Source organism: Perissodus microlepis, chromosome 23 (genome assembly GCF_051167445.1).
Source record: "Perissodus microlepis isolate ML-2025 ecotype Zambia chromosome 23, ASM5116744v1, whole genome shotgun sequence".
Lineage (NCBI taxonomy): Eukaryota > Metazoa > Chordata > Actinopteri > Cichliformes > Cichlidae > Perissodus > Perissodus microlepis.
In genome coordinates, this window is record NC_140482.1 from 5,197,442 (window position 1) to 5,213,528 (window position 16,087).

General features: G+C 41.8%; 1 protein-coding gene across 3 annotated transcripts in view; it reads right to left on the reverse strand.

Annotated features, from left to right (window-relative positions):
- Window positions 1-16,087, reverse strand: part of LOC146360827 (protein FAM184A-like) — a 79,986-nt gene that overhangs the window by 52,490 nt on the left and 11,409 nt on the right. For 2 of the 3 annotated variants that reach the window (XM_084922174.1, XM_084922173.1), the window contains exons 2-10: window positions 14,229-14,306; window positions 12,640-12,774; window positions 12,267-12,365; window positions 6,627-6,833; window positions 6,041-6,214; window positions 3,772-3,933; window positions 3,172-3,307; window positions 1,503-1,684; window positions 1,244-1,429 (exon numbers count right to left, since the gene is read on the reverse strand). In XM_084922174.1, the coding sequence (XP_084778300.1) occupies window positions 1,244-1,429; window positions 1,503-1,684; window positions 3,172-3,307; window positions 3,772-3,933; window positions 6,041-6,214; window positions 6,627-6,833; window positions 12,267-12,365; window positions 12,640-12,774; window positions 14,229-14,306 (1,359 nt within the window). Of the gene's footprint in view, window positions 1-1,243; window positions 1,430-1,502; window positions 1,685-3,171; window positions 3,308-3,762; window positions 3,934-6,040; window positions 6,215-6,626; window positions 6,834-12,266; window positions 12,366-12,639; window positions 12,775-14,228; window positions 14,307-16,087 lie in introns of all 3 variants that reach the window. The other variant, XM_084922172.1, reaches the window with a different exon arrangement.

A 16,087-nucleotide genomic window follows, 5' to 3' on the forward strand; every position in this document is an offset into this window, starting at 1 on the left:
GAATAGACGCACCGCCGCATGACACTCTCCAGACCCTCGTGTAGCTCTGACTTATCAGACTGCAGATGGCAGGATACTCCCTCAATAGCGAGAGGGAGACAAGAATGAGTGAGCCATGGCTTCCGTCGTTACTGGAACTGGAGCATTCACTCTATAAATGATGGACATAACTTCCCGTCCAGGTGAAGACTTCTGATAGTAACAAGAAGGCTGCAGAAAAAAAACCCAAACCCTTCCTGGTGACTTTATAGTCTCAGTCACTAGTTTAAAGTGTGACAGAGTTCAATTTAAGATTTTTATTTTGTAATTAACCGTCTTCATTGGAGACGAAAGGACCATAAAGCTGGGTATGCCCACCATAGGGGTGTGATGGATCCGACCTCCACTAACGGTTTCAAAACACCAAGACGAAACGGCTCGAGGCGTCTCAACAGGACGCTGCTAACCAATGGGTTACAGTTTATAGGCTTAGCTAACTGATGACACAGCTCAGGACCAATCACGGTCCTCCTCCACAGCGATGTCTGACTCAGCGGGTTGTGGATGAGAAAAGTCGTCCACTTCTGTGACAGATGGTTTAAGGTTCTGTGTTACTCTGTATTTTTTCTATGCCCCGAGGATTGCTGAGGTACTCCCGCCTCAAACATCCACATACCCTCCTCAACTCTTACAACTTTTCAAAATGATGGTGCGGGTAATGTTCAGCTCAGAGCTACAGAGAATTAATGTCTTTCATTTAACATTATTATTACCAAAGTGTTTAAATTTATTAGTAGCAGCGAACTCAGATTTTGATGGTGAAATGTTCCTCGAACCTAATTTCTTATATCCAGAGGCAGACAAAATCAGGATGTTGGAAAGCTCGTTTTCAGCTTTTAAAAATATGTGAAGACTTTGACCAAACATGTTATGACCAAATGAGGACACCACACACACAAATGCAATTAATAAAAACCCATTAAGATCATGAAGTACAAAGAGACCTACTGTGTCATGGCTACGTTTCTGCGACTGTGCTCGTGTGTATCATACATGTGCAACAATACCATCTGTCTGTCACACTGTCTGTGTTGAAATGATGACTTTGCTCCTCATTTTTTACTTTTTTGTATCATATTTAGTGTTTGATATCCTTGAAAATAATTAAGAAAACCTTGTGAAGAATTTTAGGATAGTTTTTTGGACCAAAAAGTTTCCATTCGTCAGATTCAACATCAACACCGAACCTTCACACTGGACTCACCGTCATGAGGAGTTTCTTCTCCTCCTCTTTCTCTTGCTGGGCTTCCTCTCTCATCACCTGGTGTTTCTCCTCGAGCTCCTCCAATGCTCTGACCTGCGCCTCCTTGAAGCGAAGTGTCTCCTCCTCATAGTGCGCTCTCAACCTGGAGAGCTCCTTCTCATAGCCCTGGTGTTCCTCGCGCAGAGACTGAGGACAAGAGGCAGATTAGAGGAAATAAAAAGGCTTTTTGTGACAGACAAAGAAAGGATAAAAAAAGTACCTGTTCCAGTTTGAGCACTTGTTGTTTGTGCTGGTCGTTGGCGGTCTGGCTCTGGCTGAGCAGAACCTCCCTCTCCCCCTCCAGCCTGCTGATCTTCTCCTTGAGGCGGCTCTGCTCCTGGTCCAAGTTCCTGATGGTCGCCTCGTGGGCCATCTGGGTTGCCTGCAAGGAGCCGATCTGACCTGAAAGCAGTCAAATTGAAATCATGTGTGTGTGTTAAAGAGGCTCTACAATCAGGAATCTGAGCTAACGTTTAAACTAGATGGAGCCGTGTTTGTTATTGTTATTGCTGTTTGAACAAAGAAGTGGCCTCTGCAGCAGAGTTATTAAACAGGAAGTCGGCAGTCTGCTAATTTAAAATATCAGCTGCTTGTAAAACTTGGTGGGAAAAACTTTAAATAACAAACAAGAAAAACAGTGTGGTGCAACAGTGTGGTTAGCTGAGCAGCCAGAGGGAAAGCAGATGTTCTAAAAAGAAAAGCAGTCAAAGGAAAAGATGTGGGATGAGTTTATTCAGACTATTTATGACATAAAAGCTCAATTTCAATCTAGTAATCAGAGGAGAGCTTTAAAGTTTCTATAGACGCTTCTGTAGAGATCACACAGTATAAGGCGTGAGCACAGGCACCCTGACACGCAGACAGCCCTTGGCTTGAGCCCTGTATCACTAACCAACCTGGACCTTATGAGACATGAGCTGTTTTTCCCTTCATAATACAAAAATGCTCCGCTGCACCGATGCTGGAGGGAAAAAAAATTATCCATGCACATACATTTCCTCAAGGTGCAAAAAACTGTGTTTCAACCATTCGTTTGTGGCAGCTGGACAAAATAAAACTTTGCCCTCCATGAAATGGTTTGTTCTATTTTTGGAGCCCGGCACCCCGCTGTCGCACTCTCTGCGTGATATTCTCACAAACAGGCGTCGACCGTGACTCCTAAAGCTGCACACAAACTCCCTGCAGTCATATTGCCAACTACACTTTAATCGATTGGGTGTCTAAACCGCTTTGTAAATCCGTCAACATATACTATTCGTGGTGCATTCAGGTGCACCATGTAAACTTGTAAATCTACAGCTGAACGGCTATGAATGTTGTTCAAACTAAAAGAAAAATCTTTACATGAATTTGCCAGTTAACAGCAGAGTTTTTCAGTGTGTCTGAGGATTTTGAATGTTGTTTTACTCCAACGGTTTTAATAAAATTACAACAAATTATAATGCATTTGTTTCTATGCAGACACATTTTGACTGCTGAATTTAAATCATGTCATTAGCAAACTTTATTGCACAGGTTACAGAGGTCTACGAAAAGGCTAAAAGCCACACGTAGCCACGAATGGACCAATTAGAATAAATGGAAATACCTCATCAAATTTTAAACATACAAGCTGAGATTTACAACATTAGTTAATTAAGCATGAGGAGCTCTGCTGGACTCGCAAATTTAGCTGAAATTTGCAAGCGACGATCAATTATAAAACACGTTGTGAAACATCGCTTTCGTTTGCAGCAGTGTGTGAGGATTTCTTTTGCAAATTGGGGAACATGAAACACAATCGTGAGAATAAGGATGACAAATAGCAGACTTCCTCTTTAATGGATGTGTGAAACATCTGCACACAGCACTGCACAGCACAGCGGTGAACGCCAGCAGTCAAATCTTACTGGCTTTGTGCAGGATTTCAGTAGCCTGCTGCTGAACTCGTTCCCTGCTGCTCTCTAGTTCATACTCGGTGTCCTTTAGCTGCATCACCCAGATCTCTCCGTCCTGGATTGCCTCTTCCAGCTGCTTGTGAAGGTTCTGCAGCACGCACAGAAACACACAGACGCACGCTCAGCTATGTTACAACAATACAACGTTTGGCATTTTAAAACCTCAGCTCAGACTCTCCAGCTACTTCCAAACAGATCTGCCTGCAGGACCATCAGTGCACACTACATTTCCCACCACCTTAAGATTCTTAAAAACACTCTCCACCCCGAGGCTTTCTGTTTCCAGAAAACATTTTCCATTCAATTTATCCCACTTTGTACTTAAAACTGAAGCAAAGAAAAACTCTTTATATTATTTGTACTACTTTGGGAAATCCTGCAAATAGATGAAGGATAAAACCAGCAGTAGCGGCATTAGTACATACTGCTACATTATTTTTCTGTCATTACAAAAACATCAAGGGAATCTGGACCAGAGGGCTTTCATTGTTTTGTCTTATACATTTGATTTGACAATAAAACATGGTGTTCAGCCACTCGTACCCCACACACCTTGATGGTTCCCTCTGCGTTGGCCAGTGACGTCTGCAGTCTGTTGGTCTTGTCGCGGTTCTCTCTGGCCTCCTCCTGAGCTTTCTGAAGCTCACTCCTCAGCTTGGACAGTGAACGCTGCAATGCCACTTCCTGCGCCTGGAACTCCTTACGAAGCTCGACCTTCACGAGGACACAGAATTAAATTAGTCACTCTGACACAAGAACACAATGCTTATAGCCAGCAACACCTGCCTGTGTGAGTTAAAAGGAGACGACACAAGCAACCTTGAGATAAATGAGGCTTTCTTTAAGGCGGGGTCTCAAAAACTGCTACTCATGTAGCAATAACACGCAAGTCCACCACCACTGACAAAGATGCAAATAAAAGCTGGACTAATTAATCCATATTTTAATATAAACAGTAGATCAAGCGCCTGTATGTAACGTAAAAGGTGTGCGTAATTACCTCAGGCTTCTTTTCAAATACAGTTTCGGCTTTCAGGGCTTTAATTAACCTCGTTTCAAGCAGCAGCAGGGAGCAATAAACCATGAATAAACCCAACCCACCTGCCCAACAGCAAACACAAAGTTGGCAAGTAAGCTCGCAAAGACATACTCACATCAACACACTGGAGTCATGTAAGCTTAAATGTGTTTGGTAATCAAACAGAAACATGACTTCTAATGAACGTAGATCTACTAAAGGCAAAAACGGGGAACTGTTTGCTAACAATAACACATTCAAAAACACATTCCCATGAAAAATGTATGTAAACTATCAGCATTGTGTTTGAAGTGAGTAAGCCAACCAACTAATGCTGCTTTTAGATTCTTAATGTTAGGTAATCCGTTAATGGTGCTAACAGCATCAACTGAGTTTGTGTGTGTTCACAAAGGCATACTGTGCTTCCCTAGATTAACAAAAGTTATTCAGAGGTCATTTTCTCTAGGTCAGTGTTTCCCAACAACTGTGCCTAGGTGTCATAGTGAGAAATGATCAGGTGTGCTGTGGAAAATTATCTGGTTTCACCTGATTAGTACTCTAAGCCAGCGGTCCCCAACCCCTGGGCCACGGACCGGTACCGGCATGGGAAACAGGCAGAACAATTACATTCTCTTCCACTAGAGTGCAGTACAACGTTTTGCTCCAATTAAATGGGTTGCCAACTTCCAGTAAAACAGAAGAAGATGAAGAAGAAATTATATAGCCATGCTGCGAGTGAGACAACGCAGAGTGTATTAGAAATAGATAAATATTTGACAAGAAAAAGTAGTCAATCTGACCTGGGTCCCGGAGAACATTTCAACCCAGATGAAGGCCCTAGCGTGAGTAGTGGTCACAAGAAAGCAAAAAAGGTATACTGAGGACAAACCGAGCCGATTGCCATACCCGGTGCGCGGGGAAAACGACATTTTAGTTTGGTGGTGTGCCGTGTGATTTTTCTAATGTGAAATATAATAATATATGTGCCGTGGCTCCAAATGTTGGGAGAGACTGCTCTAGGCAGCTAGAGAAAAATAGCAGCGAATATGTCCCAAATAATGAGCAAGAAAAAAATCAAAACAAAAAAACCATCATGGCGTCGGTCGTGTAAGTGTGCGTGTGAGCTAATCACAAAAGTACATTTACAAGACAACAATATCACCCTGCTGTTTTCAACCGCTGCTCTTACGTTTGATTTATTAACTTTAACACCATCTGCCTGTTCTTACATATGGTATTTACAATTAAAATCATATTAAGCAATGACGAGAAATGCATTCAGGAGGTGCTGGTTTTGTATTAAAAGACCCAAAAATGAAGCTGTTCCTGCAGTGGAAACTGTACTAATGCAACATATTATACTTGACAAACAGAGGGAATTAGAAAAAGTCTCACATCTAATATAAAACTATTTCAATAAAGGGCTTCTACCTACTAAAGTTAAGATAAATACAGCCCTCGGCACTATTTGACGGCTTTATTCTAGACCAATTTCTTGACTTTTTTCAAGAATTTTATACAAGCCTGTTTGTTTCAACACATCTTATTGCCTGTAGCTGTACTGCAACAGAATAATTGTCTTAAGACACACAACACCTGTTAATAAAGAGAGCACTGTGTCTCTCTCAGGAACATAAACAGCTACAGGCCTGATACAGAACACCATGTTTCGGACTCTGTTTAATAAAGCGGTACAGTACTCCTAACAAATGAAAACAAATTAAATGCCTGAGTTTAGTACTTAAAATGTGGTTTCTGCTTTTCTTCTTCTCTGTCATAAAAAGGAGAGGAATAAGCTTTTACCTCCGTCCTCTTCCAGGCCAGCAGGTTCTCAGTGGTGAGCTGGTGTGTTCTCCTCATGGCCTCCAGCTCTCTCTCATAATACTCCTGAGCCTTGGCCAGCTTGGCCTCATACTCCTCCACCAGGCGGACCTTATCCTTTGTTAGCTCCTCCACCCTCTCCATCAATGCCTCCACCTACGCCAAGAGATGGATAAACAGAGAGCTTGTCAAGACACATTCCAAAATCCTTTTTTAAAAACAAAAACAACAAGTCTTGAATGGATCAAGCCCCTAAACCACATTATGTTTAGTCTTAAGTTAGTTTTAAGTCTTTTTATTGTTGAGAGAAAAGAAAAATGGGAGAAAAATAAGAGAATGACATGCAACAAATCTCTATAGCCAAATTATTATCACTCCAGGTTTATATTGTGCTCATAAGCTAACTGCACTACAACACTACATCCTTTCATTTCATTGATAAGCCTTAAAAAAAACAGCAGTTACCTTCGAAAGAAACTTGCTTTATCAACTTTCTACAAAAATCCCAACATGCATCAGTCCAATCCAAACCTCATCTATCTCCCTCGCTCAATCGAGCTCCGCCCACCTCTTGTCTATGAAGCTCAGCCAGCTTCTCCTGGTCTTCTGTGGAGGAGGCGCTTTGGTTCCGCTGGTTGTTGAGGAGCTCCTCCACCTCCTGGCGGTGGGTGGTCCTCAGCTCCTCCAGCGCTCGCCGCTTCTCAGCCTCAAACTGTGCCTGAGCCTGGCTGAACGAGCGCAGCTTCTCCTCAAAATCCCGACGCATCTCCTCCACCTATTGAAACCACGGAATATGTTCTATTCTGTTTTTGTGTTACTGCTAGCCCAGTCGCTAATGGTGTCACGCTAACTGATCGCAGCATCGCCTCAAAATCCTCCTGTAACAATCAGGGAGGCACAAAACATTCAGTTCTAGCATCTTAAGCCTTTCAGTACTTGTTTGTTATTACCAAAATAAAAGCTTGAATCTTCTCTATGTACACCTCTAAGCACAGCAAAGTGTTCTTTGCAGCGCAAGATCTGAAACAGTCCAAAAAAATGTAGAAACATGTAGCGTGTGATGTGATGTCATATGTCATGTAATGCGAACTGTTAGCGCTGGTAAAGATCTTTTTGTTCAAGCTGGAAGCAGACACTGTGAAAGCATTTAAAGTCCAAAGATAACACACAACAATCCAAATGTAAGAGATAAAGAGCTGAGTTTATTTACCCACCAGCTCATTACATCTACAGGGAGTGCAGAATTATTAGGCAAGTTGTATTTTTGAGGAATAATTTTATTATTGAACAACAACCATGTTCTCAATGAACCCAAAAAACTCATTAATATCAAAGCTGAATGTTTTTGGAAGTAGTTTTTAGTTTGTTTTTAGTTTTAGCTATTTTAGGGGGATATCTGTGTGTGCAGGTGACTATTACTGTGCATAATTATTAGGCAACTTAACAAAAAACAAATATATACCCATTTCAATTATTTATTTTTACCAGTGACACCAATATAACATCTCCACATTCACAAATATACATTTCTGACATTCAAAAACAAAACAAAAACAAATCAGCGACCAATATAGCCACCTTTCTTTGCAAGGACACTCTAAAGCCTGCCATCCATGGATTCTGTCAGTGTTTCGATCTGTTCACCATCAACATTGTGTGCAGCAGCAACCACAGCCTCCCAGACACTGTTCAGAGAGGTGTACTGTTTCCCCTCCTTGTAAATCCCACATTTGATGATGGACCACAGGTTCTCAATGGGGTTCAGATCAGGTGAACAAGGAGGCCATGTAATTAGTTTTTCTTCTTTTATACCCTTTCTTGCCAGCCACGCTGTGGAGTACTTGGACGCGTGTGATGGAGCATTGTCCTGCATGAAAATCATGTTTTTCTTGAAGGATGCAGACTTCTTCCTGTACCACTGCTTGAAGAAGGTGTCTTCCAGAAACTGGCAGTAGGACTGGGAGTTGAGCTTGACTCCATCCTCAACCCGAAAAGGCCCCACAAGCTCATCTTTGATGATACCAGCCCAAACCAGTACTCCACCTCCACCTTGCTGGCGTCTGAGTCGGACTGGAGCTCTCTGCCCTTTACCAATCCAGCCACGGGCCCATCCATCTGGCCCATCAAGACTCACTCTCATTTCATCAGTCCATAAAACCTTAGAAAAATCAGTCTTGAGATATTTCTTGGCCCAGTCTTGACGTTTCAGCTTGTGTGTCTTGTTCAGTGGTGGTCGTCTTTCAGCCTTTCTTACCTTGGCCATGTCTCTGAGTATTGCACACCTTGTGCTTTTGGGCACTCCAGTGATGTTGCAGCTCTGAAATATGGCCAAACTGGTGGCAAGTGGCATCTTGGCAGCTGCACGCTTGACTTTTCTCAGTTCATGGGCAGTTATTTTGCTCCTTGGTTTTTCCACACGCTTCTTGCGACCCTGTTGACTATTTTGAATGAAACGCTTGATTGTTCGATGATCACGCTTCAGAAGCTTTGCAATTTTGAGACTGCTGCATCCCTCTGCAAGATATCTCACTATTTTTGACTTTTCTGTGCCTGTCAAGTCCTTCTTTTGACCCATTTTGCCAAAGGAAAGGAAGTTGCCTAATAATTATGCACACCTGATATAGGGTGTTGATGTCATTAGACCACACCCCTTCTCATTACAGAGATGCACATCACCTAATATGCTTAATTGGTAGTAGGCTTTCGAGCCTATACAGCTTGGAGTAAGACAACATGCATGAAGAGGATGATGTGGACAAAATACTCATTTGCCTAATAATTCTGCACTCCCTGTAAGTAGGGCTGAGATGTTCCTTTGTGCCCACATTCATCAGACAAGTGCATATGAAACTGTGTCCCATGATCGTATGACATGACAGATGACATGATACATGTAAGAATATTAGAGTAATATCTATTTTATTAATATTATAGCTATTTTATTGAATTTAATAACTGTACAGTACTCTGTTTATAGTAACCATTGTCCTTAATGTAAATATGTAAGAAAAATTGTGTATGTTTCTGTTCTGTGTACTGTTTGTTGTATATGTGTCTTTCTGGCTGCTGTTACAACCAAATTTCCCCTTGTGGGACAATTAAAGGATTATTCTATCTTCTATCTATCTTATTCTAGCACAACATAATCTGTGCAATACTGAAGTAACAGCAGACTATAACAAGTAGAAATCATACTTCCTTATAATGAAGTGAACACTTACTGTATAAATAAGCAATCTACCGCCTTCTCCTAATCAAACGTGCCAAGTAGCACTTCATTCTGAGTGTAATTTTAATTTTGGGAGCGAGGTGCGTACAAAAGAAGAGTGCAGCAGTGAAGAGCGCATTTGTGGCACTAAAAGTTAAATTCGTATTCATTATCAACATATGCCAGTAACGATTATGACATTCCCCCTGCTGTGTGCAGCTCGTAAACAGCTTACCACTCGTGTGTCACTGGCAGATGCTCCTGCCCATGTGACTGGTGTGTCACCCTTGTTTTAGTGTCATGTGCTGCATTACTAAAAACATGTTGCTGCTACTCTACAAGCATAACTGTATGTGTGTATATCTGTCTGTATGTAGTCAAAGGAGCTTGCAAAGAAAAGCGTCTGGACTTCTTTAAGTTACTTTAAGACGTTTCACCTCTCATCCGAGAAGCTTCTTCAGTTCTAAGGTCAAATGGTGGAGAGTCCCAGATATAAACCTAGTGGGAGTATCCCCCCACAGAGGGACAAAAGGACCCCCTGATGATCCTCTAATCGCCTGAGCCAGGGGGGTCCTTTTGTCCCTCTGTGGGGGGATACTCCCACTAGGTTTATATCTGGGACTCTCCACCATTTGACCTTAGAACTGAAGAAGCTTCTCGGATGAGAGGTGAAACGTCTTCAAGTAACTTAAAGAAGTCCAGACGCTTTTCTTTGCAAGCTCCTTTGACTACGATGACCTGGATGACTGAGAACCTTCACAGACATATCTGTCTGTATGTAATACATAATATTTTGTCAGTAAAAGATAGCCTTATGTATGTAATGTACACTGTCAGTATTTTCTTTGTTCAATCGAACGCTTTCTATTTTTTTTTTATTTCTACACTGTACCACTAGAGAGACACCAACAGGAAGATCCAGTCTCCTAGTATGCATCTGATTTTTCTGATCTAAGAGAGGAGTTCATACCTATCCCCTCCAACTCATCATTTCTGACTGCTAGTACCACATGTTAAATTAAAATAGTGAAACTGGTAGCGCTAAATGACACAGAGGTTGTGGGTGTTCCACGCTGTCTGCACAGATTACCTGGTGGGAGGCAACCTGTCTCCAAACAATCACGGTCTGACTCAGACTGACTGCAATCACTCTCAGATGATGAAGGTTTGCAAATAATTGCTGTCTAATTTAAAAATACAGACAGCCAACATGTCATTCTATGCTGATGACTGCAACCTGTCTGCAACTCGTCTCTCTGCAGTCGGGGACTAAACTCAGCTGGGTGTCATGTCCTTCAGCTACTACGTCACTATATGTGGAGAAATTTCTGCTTCAGATCTGTGAGATTCTGGCTGAACTGTGGATGTAAGGAGTTAATGTGAACTTCTGTGTGTTTGGACAGCAAAATATTTAAAACAGATGCCAACAGATTTGTCTCAGTCAATCACAAACAGATCACACAACTTGACTCCATTTAATTGCAAACTGATTGCAGACTTTTATCACTGTCTTGATGCACTGAAGTTGCTTTAAAGATGGCAGCTAACTGCAAGTGGTCACAAACGGGGTCCCAGTTTTAAAAGTTATAATTATTTTTTCCAATACATCTTTTTCAGGTCGCACCACAGTCTCCACCCGCTGTTTTCCCAAATGTGGCTGTAGCATTACACAGTGCATATTAAATTAGGGCCATAAGTATTTGGACAATGATAAAAAAAAAATCTATTTTCCATCAAGATGTGACTGAAGCACACACCTTCAGAATTAATTCGGTGGGCTTCATTATTATAGATTTTTAAATTATTTTGATGCCGTCATTACAGCCTGATGACAGCGTCCTTTACCAGCATCAACATCTAATTGATGTCAATTTAAGTTGTCTTTCAGTTTATAAATTAAACAATAATATAACATATTTGATCAATTTTATCATATGTGCCAGTTAAAACCTATTAAGGGATAAAGTCTGTGGTGTGAAGTAGTATTACTCACTAATGCTTGTATCAGTCTTGTTTGATTGATTAACCTGCATTCAGCACAAATAAACCATTCCTGTTGTGCATTTAGAGAATAAAACACTTTACATTTTTACAATTACAGCCCCGAATACAAAAACATTGGGATGCTGTGTGATATGTAATTAAACACACAAGGAAAAGATTTGCAAATATAATAAACTCATCTTTTATTCAAAATAGAAAACAGAACTGAAATAGAAACTGCAAAGGATTTTTATATCCAGTACGTAACATCATCACAAGATTCCAAGAATCTGGAGAAATGTCCAAAAATCAATACTGGATGCCCGTGATCATCAGGCCCTCGGGCAGCATGAATTAAAAGCAGACGTAATTCTGTCATGGAAATCACTGCATGGACTCAGGAACACTTCCACTGTTCACTGTACCACCCGGTTAAAGCTCTATATGCAAAGAAGAAGCCATAAGTTAACATGATCCTGGAGCACTATCGTCCCCTGGGCGCTGATCCTCTGAGCAAACGCTAATCTAAAGTGGACTGAAGCGAGTTGAAAAACTGTTCTGTGGTCAGAAGAATTCACATCTGAAAAAGTGGATTCTTTATTCTCAAGGAGAAATGAACTATTTGCACTCAGGCCAAAACTCTGTATCTCTTATGGTGTAAGTGGATTAGTGCCTCAGGGAGTTTGCACATCTGGAAGGGCACCAGCAATGCTGAAAGTTATATACAGATTTAGAGCAACATATGCTCCCATCTTTTTCAAGTAAGACCTTGCATGTCCAGACGTTTCACCAAGTGAAACATTTGGAGTATCATGAAGCAAAAAAAAATGACAAAGACAACAAGAATCACATACATCTGCATCTTCTCACTTTAAACCTTTGATAAGTCTTGCGTGTTCTGCATGTGTATGTGTGATTACATTTACATTTTACACAGCATCCCAACACCTTTCAGAATTGGGTTCATGCATGAAAGTTAACAATCAGGTATTATTTTTGTTATGAGCCCAACCTTACCTCTCTGCTCATAGAAACCACCCTCTGTGTGTGCTGGGCCTCTGTGCACAGCTGCGAGTCCTCCATCCTCTGTCTGTACATCTCGAACTCTGCTAGAGCCTGAAGACAACAAGCACAACAGTGTTACATAAAGACAAATATGGAAACATACAACTGCAATATAACACACCCACTCCTGTATTATATGTTAAGTTGATACTATCCAGTTTTTTACACCTAAATAATCCATATTAAAAAGCTACAACATTAAAACATACTATGGCTTAAAGATGACAACGTAGGAATATGTGAAGCAATACACAAACTAAGCAAAGCCTGGCTCGATACAACCAAACTAAATGAAGCCACGTGGTGCCCGGCAGCGCTGAATGACCTGTCTCTTCATGTGTTCGTGGAGCTCTACAGATTCCTCCAGACTGGCAAGCCGCCGCCTCAGATCCGCCTCGTCCGCCATTTTAGTCTTGTACTGCATGATCTTGTCTCTGGTTTCTGTCACAATGTGTTGGACCTGAGCAAGAGGAAAGAAAGCAGCCAGTGCTTTAAAACAGAACAGAACAGAACATAATTTAAAACAGAATTTAAAACCAAGTTCAGCTCAGGTTTAGGCAATTACGATTAAGATGATTATGAGCAGGATTAAAACTGTTTTGTTCTTTTCCAAAGTGGAAAAATATCATAAAATTACAAACAGAGAAGCAGGAAATAAGACCTGAGGAGAAATATGTGAAAATAAATAAGAAAAAGGTGCCAGCACAACACCGTGGACTCCAAGAAATGTTGGCAGGGGGAGAAAACTCTCACTTTAAAAATTTAACACTTGAAAGAAACACTCATTTAATTAACAATCTTGCAGACTACAGTGCACTAGAGCTTCCCTCTAAAAGAAATACCAGTGAAATTAAGTAGGTTTAAACCAGTTTTGTAAAGGCCAAGTTCACGTCCTCAAATAAACTCTCTATAATGGGTTTTGATTTGGTGCCAGACTTATTCTGTGTCTTTGAAACCAGTTCAGAAAATCGTAACATTTAGAACATAAGGCAGCTGGTGGTAAACATCCACACCGATTGCACTGAATCAGCTGAACCCTTTGAATTAAGTGGACAATCTGGGGGAACTCTGCTGTGCTGTGCTTTTATGTTCTTGTATGTGAGGTTGGAAAAAAAAAGTACTGGTGATGTGATTAATCACGTAATTTCACAATACCTGTGGCACATTACGGCTGAACACATTAAGAAGAAACCCAATAAATGTGGATGTTTCTATAGACATCAGGGAACAGGGAGTGTAAAATATGACTTCTTCACAGATTTGACCCAGATTAATACCTCTGGGAGATTTTTGGAGTCATGTGTTTAACAGTGAGCATCATCAACCCTTAGGAAGCTATACCACAAACCACTGGAAACATCTGTACCTGCCATGGTGATTTAGCTGTTAAACGAATTAATCAGCTGAGAAGTCAGAACTTTGCATCTGGAAACAGCTGTGGGTAACAGATGCTCTTAAGATTTAAGTTCATCTTTAGTTTAACTTTCCTAATCACCCCTCAGTCAAATTAAATAAACTGCTTACTGTAATTGCACAGACAAAAAAAAAGATCCAAGTGAAACCGAATGAAGAGGTCTACGTGGGCGCCCCTTTCTGCAGTGCTGACCTGCTCGCTGCTTTAGGAGGGTGGCAGACAGCAAAACCATGGTTAGCCTTGATAACAAAACTGCAGTTTGCCACTGAATTTGCTCCTCTCCTCTCCACAGTGACTAAAATACCAAACAGATGACGGGGAAACCTCACTAAGGAGAATTCTGCTTCACCACACTTTTATAATGTAAATGAAATAACACCATTTAAACACACTTTCATTCCCACAGCAGTTTGACACCACAAAAGTGACAAACCACATGGCTGTTTATCAATCACAGAGTATTTTCCTCCACATAATAACAGGGTGTTCGGTGTCTGTACCTCGTCCTCGTGAGCTTCTTTCAGGGACTCGATCTCTTCTTCGTGCTCATCGTTCTTGGTGTTGAGAGCATAAATTACCTGGAGAAATGAGCAGAATTAGATCACAGAAAGAAAATGGTAAATGGCCTGTATTTATATAGCGCTTTACTAGTCCCTAAGGACCCCAAAGCGCTTTACACATCCAGTCATCCACACATTGGTGATGGCAAGCTACATTGTAGCCACAGCCACCCTGACAGAGGCGAGGCTGCCAGACACTGGCGCCACCGGGCCCTCTGACCACCACCAGTAGGCAACGGGTGAAGTGTCTTGCCCAAGGACACAACGACCGAGACTGTCCAAGCCGGGGCTCGAACCGGCAACCTTCCGATTACAAGGCGAACTCCCAACTCTTGAGCCAGAAGACAGGAAAGAAAGCTCTTATTAACTGTTTCAATATCAGATCAATAGAAGTGAAGACTAAGCTCAGCTCTGCATCGAGAGTGCAACAAAATCAATACCAACAGCATCAGGAAAGGAGAGAATTATGTTTCGTGTTCTGATTAAAGACAGTCACACACTGAGCCAGGACTACGCTACACACAAAACACAACAAAAGTCCCACAAAGGGAGGTGGGGGGCGAGGGGTCGGGTGTTCGATAATAATTTGGTGCAAAGGAGATAAGTGAACATTTCACAGTAAGCACAGACATTCCTGTGGTCACAGGAAAGCCCTCTACTGGTTGCTGCACATTGCACAAGCCTAAGTGAATAACATCTCGTCAGTCATGCTTGCTCTCTCTCTACCAGGAATATAAGTAGGTTTTACAAGTGCTGGAGGTAAATGATATGCAAGGGCTTTGAAAAAAAAAAAAAAGCTTAAGCTTCAGCAAATTGAAGCCTGCAGGGAAAGCAGCTAATATTCAGTCACGGTCAGCTGAATTATAGCCCCGCTGGCATCGAGACGAACGGGTCCACCTTTTACTCCATTTACAGGTGAGAGGAAAAGGTTACATACAAATCTACAGCAAGAAGTGGACATAAAGGTATAGTGATGGGGGATATTTATCCTTTATGGGCAACACTGCTGACGTTTTAAAGACCACTGGGATCAACAATTGAGTAATCATCACTGCAGGGTATTTGCAACTTTATTAAACTTCCCTGTACTCAGCAAGAAATACTAAAACCACTGCTGTGATACATACTGTATCACACCAACTCAATATAACAGCTGTTTAATATTCTATATTACACTTGATTTCCTGGTGCCTTTAAAAGCAGCATTATTTTGATTTTGCTGCTTTCGCTTGACAGAAAGGGGATCAGCAGCTGTGACGTGCAGAAGACTACATGCAGCTGTACCACCTGAGGTAGAGCCACCCCAGAGGAGATGAACCAAAACACAGACTTAACAATGTGGTGTATGCTGTACAGTGCAGCGAGGAATGCCCAGACCTCTACATTGGAGAGACCAAACAGCCACTTCACAAGCGCATGGCACAACACAGAAGAGCCACCTCCACAGGACAAGACTCAGCAGTCCATCTGCATCTTAAGGATAAAGGACACTCTTTCGAGGATGCCAATGTTCACATTTTGGACAGAGAGGACAGATGGTTTGAAAGAGGAGTGAAAGAAGCCATCTATGGCCACTGTGAGCGACCATCTTTGAACAGAGGCGGTGGTTTACGACACCAACTGTCTGCCATCTATAATCCAGTTTTGAGTTCCCTCCCCAGACGCCTTAACGCCCACTCACATCCTGGGCCATCCGACCTCAGGAATTCGCATGATAAGGTGGGGCCAGGTTTCACAATGAGCTCACCTGAAACTCTGGCTGATTGGGACCCACACCCACTTTCACACCTTGGCTCAGG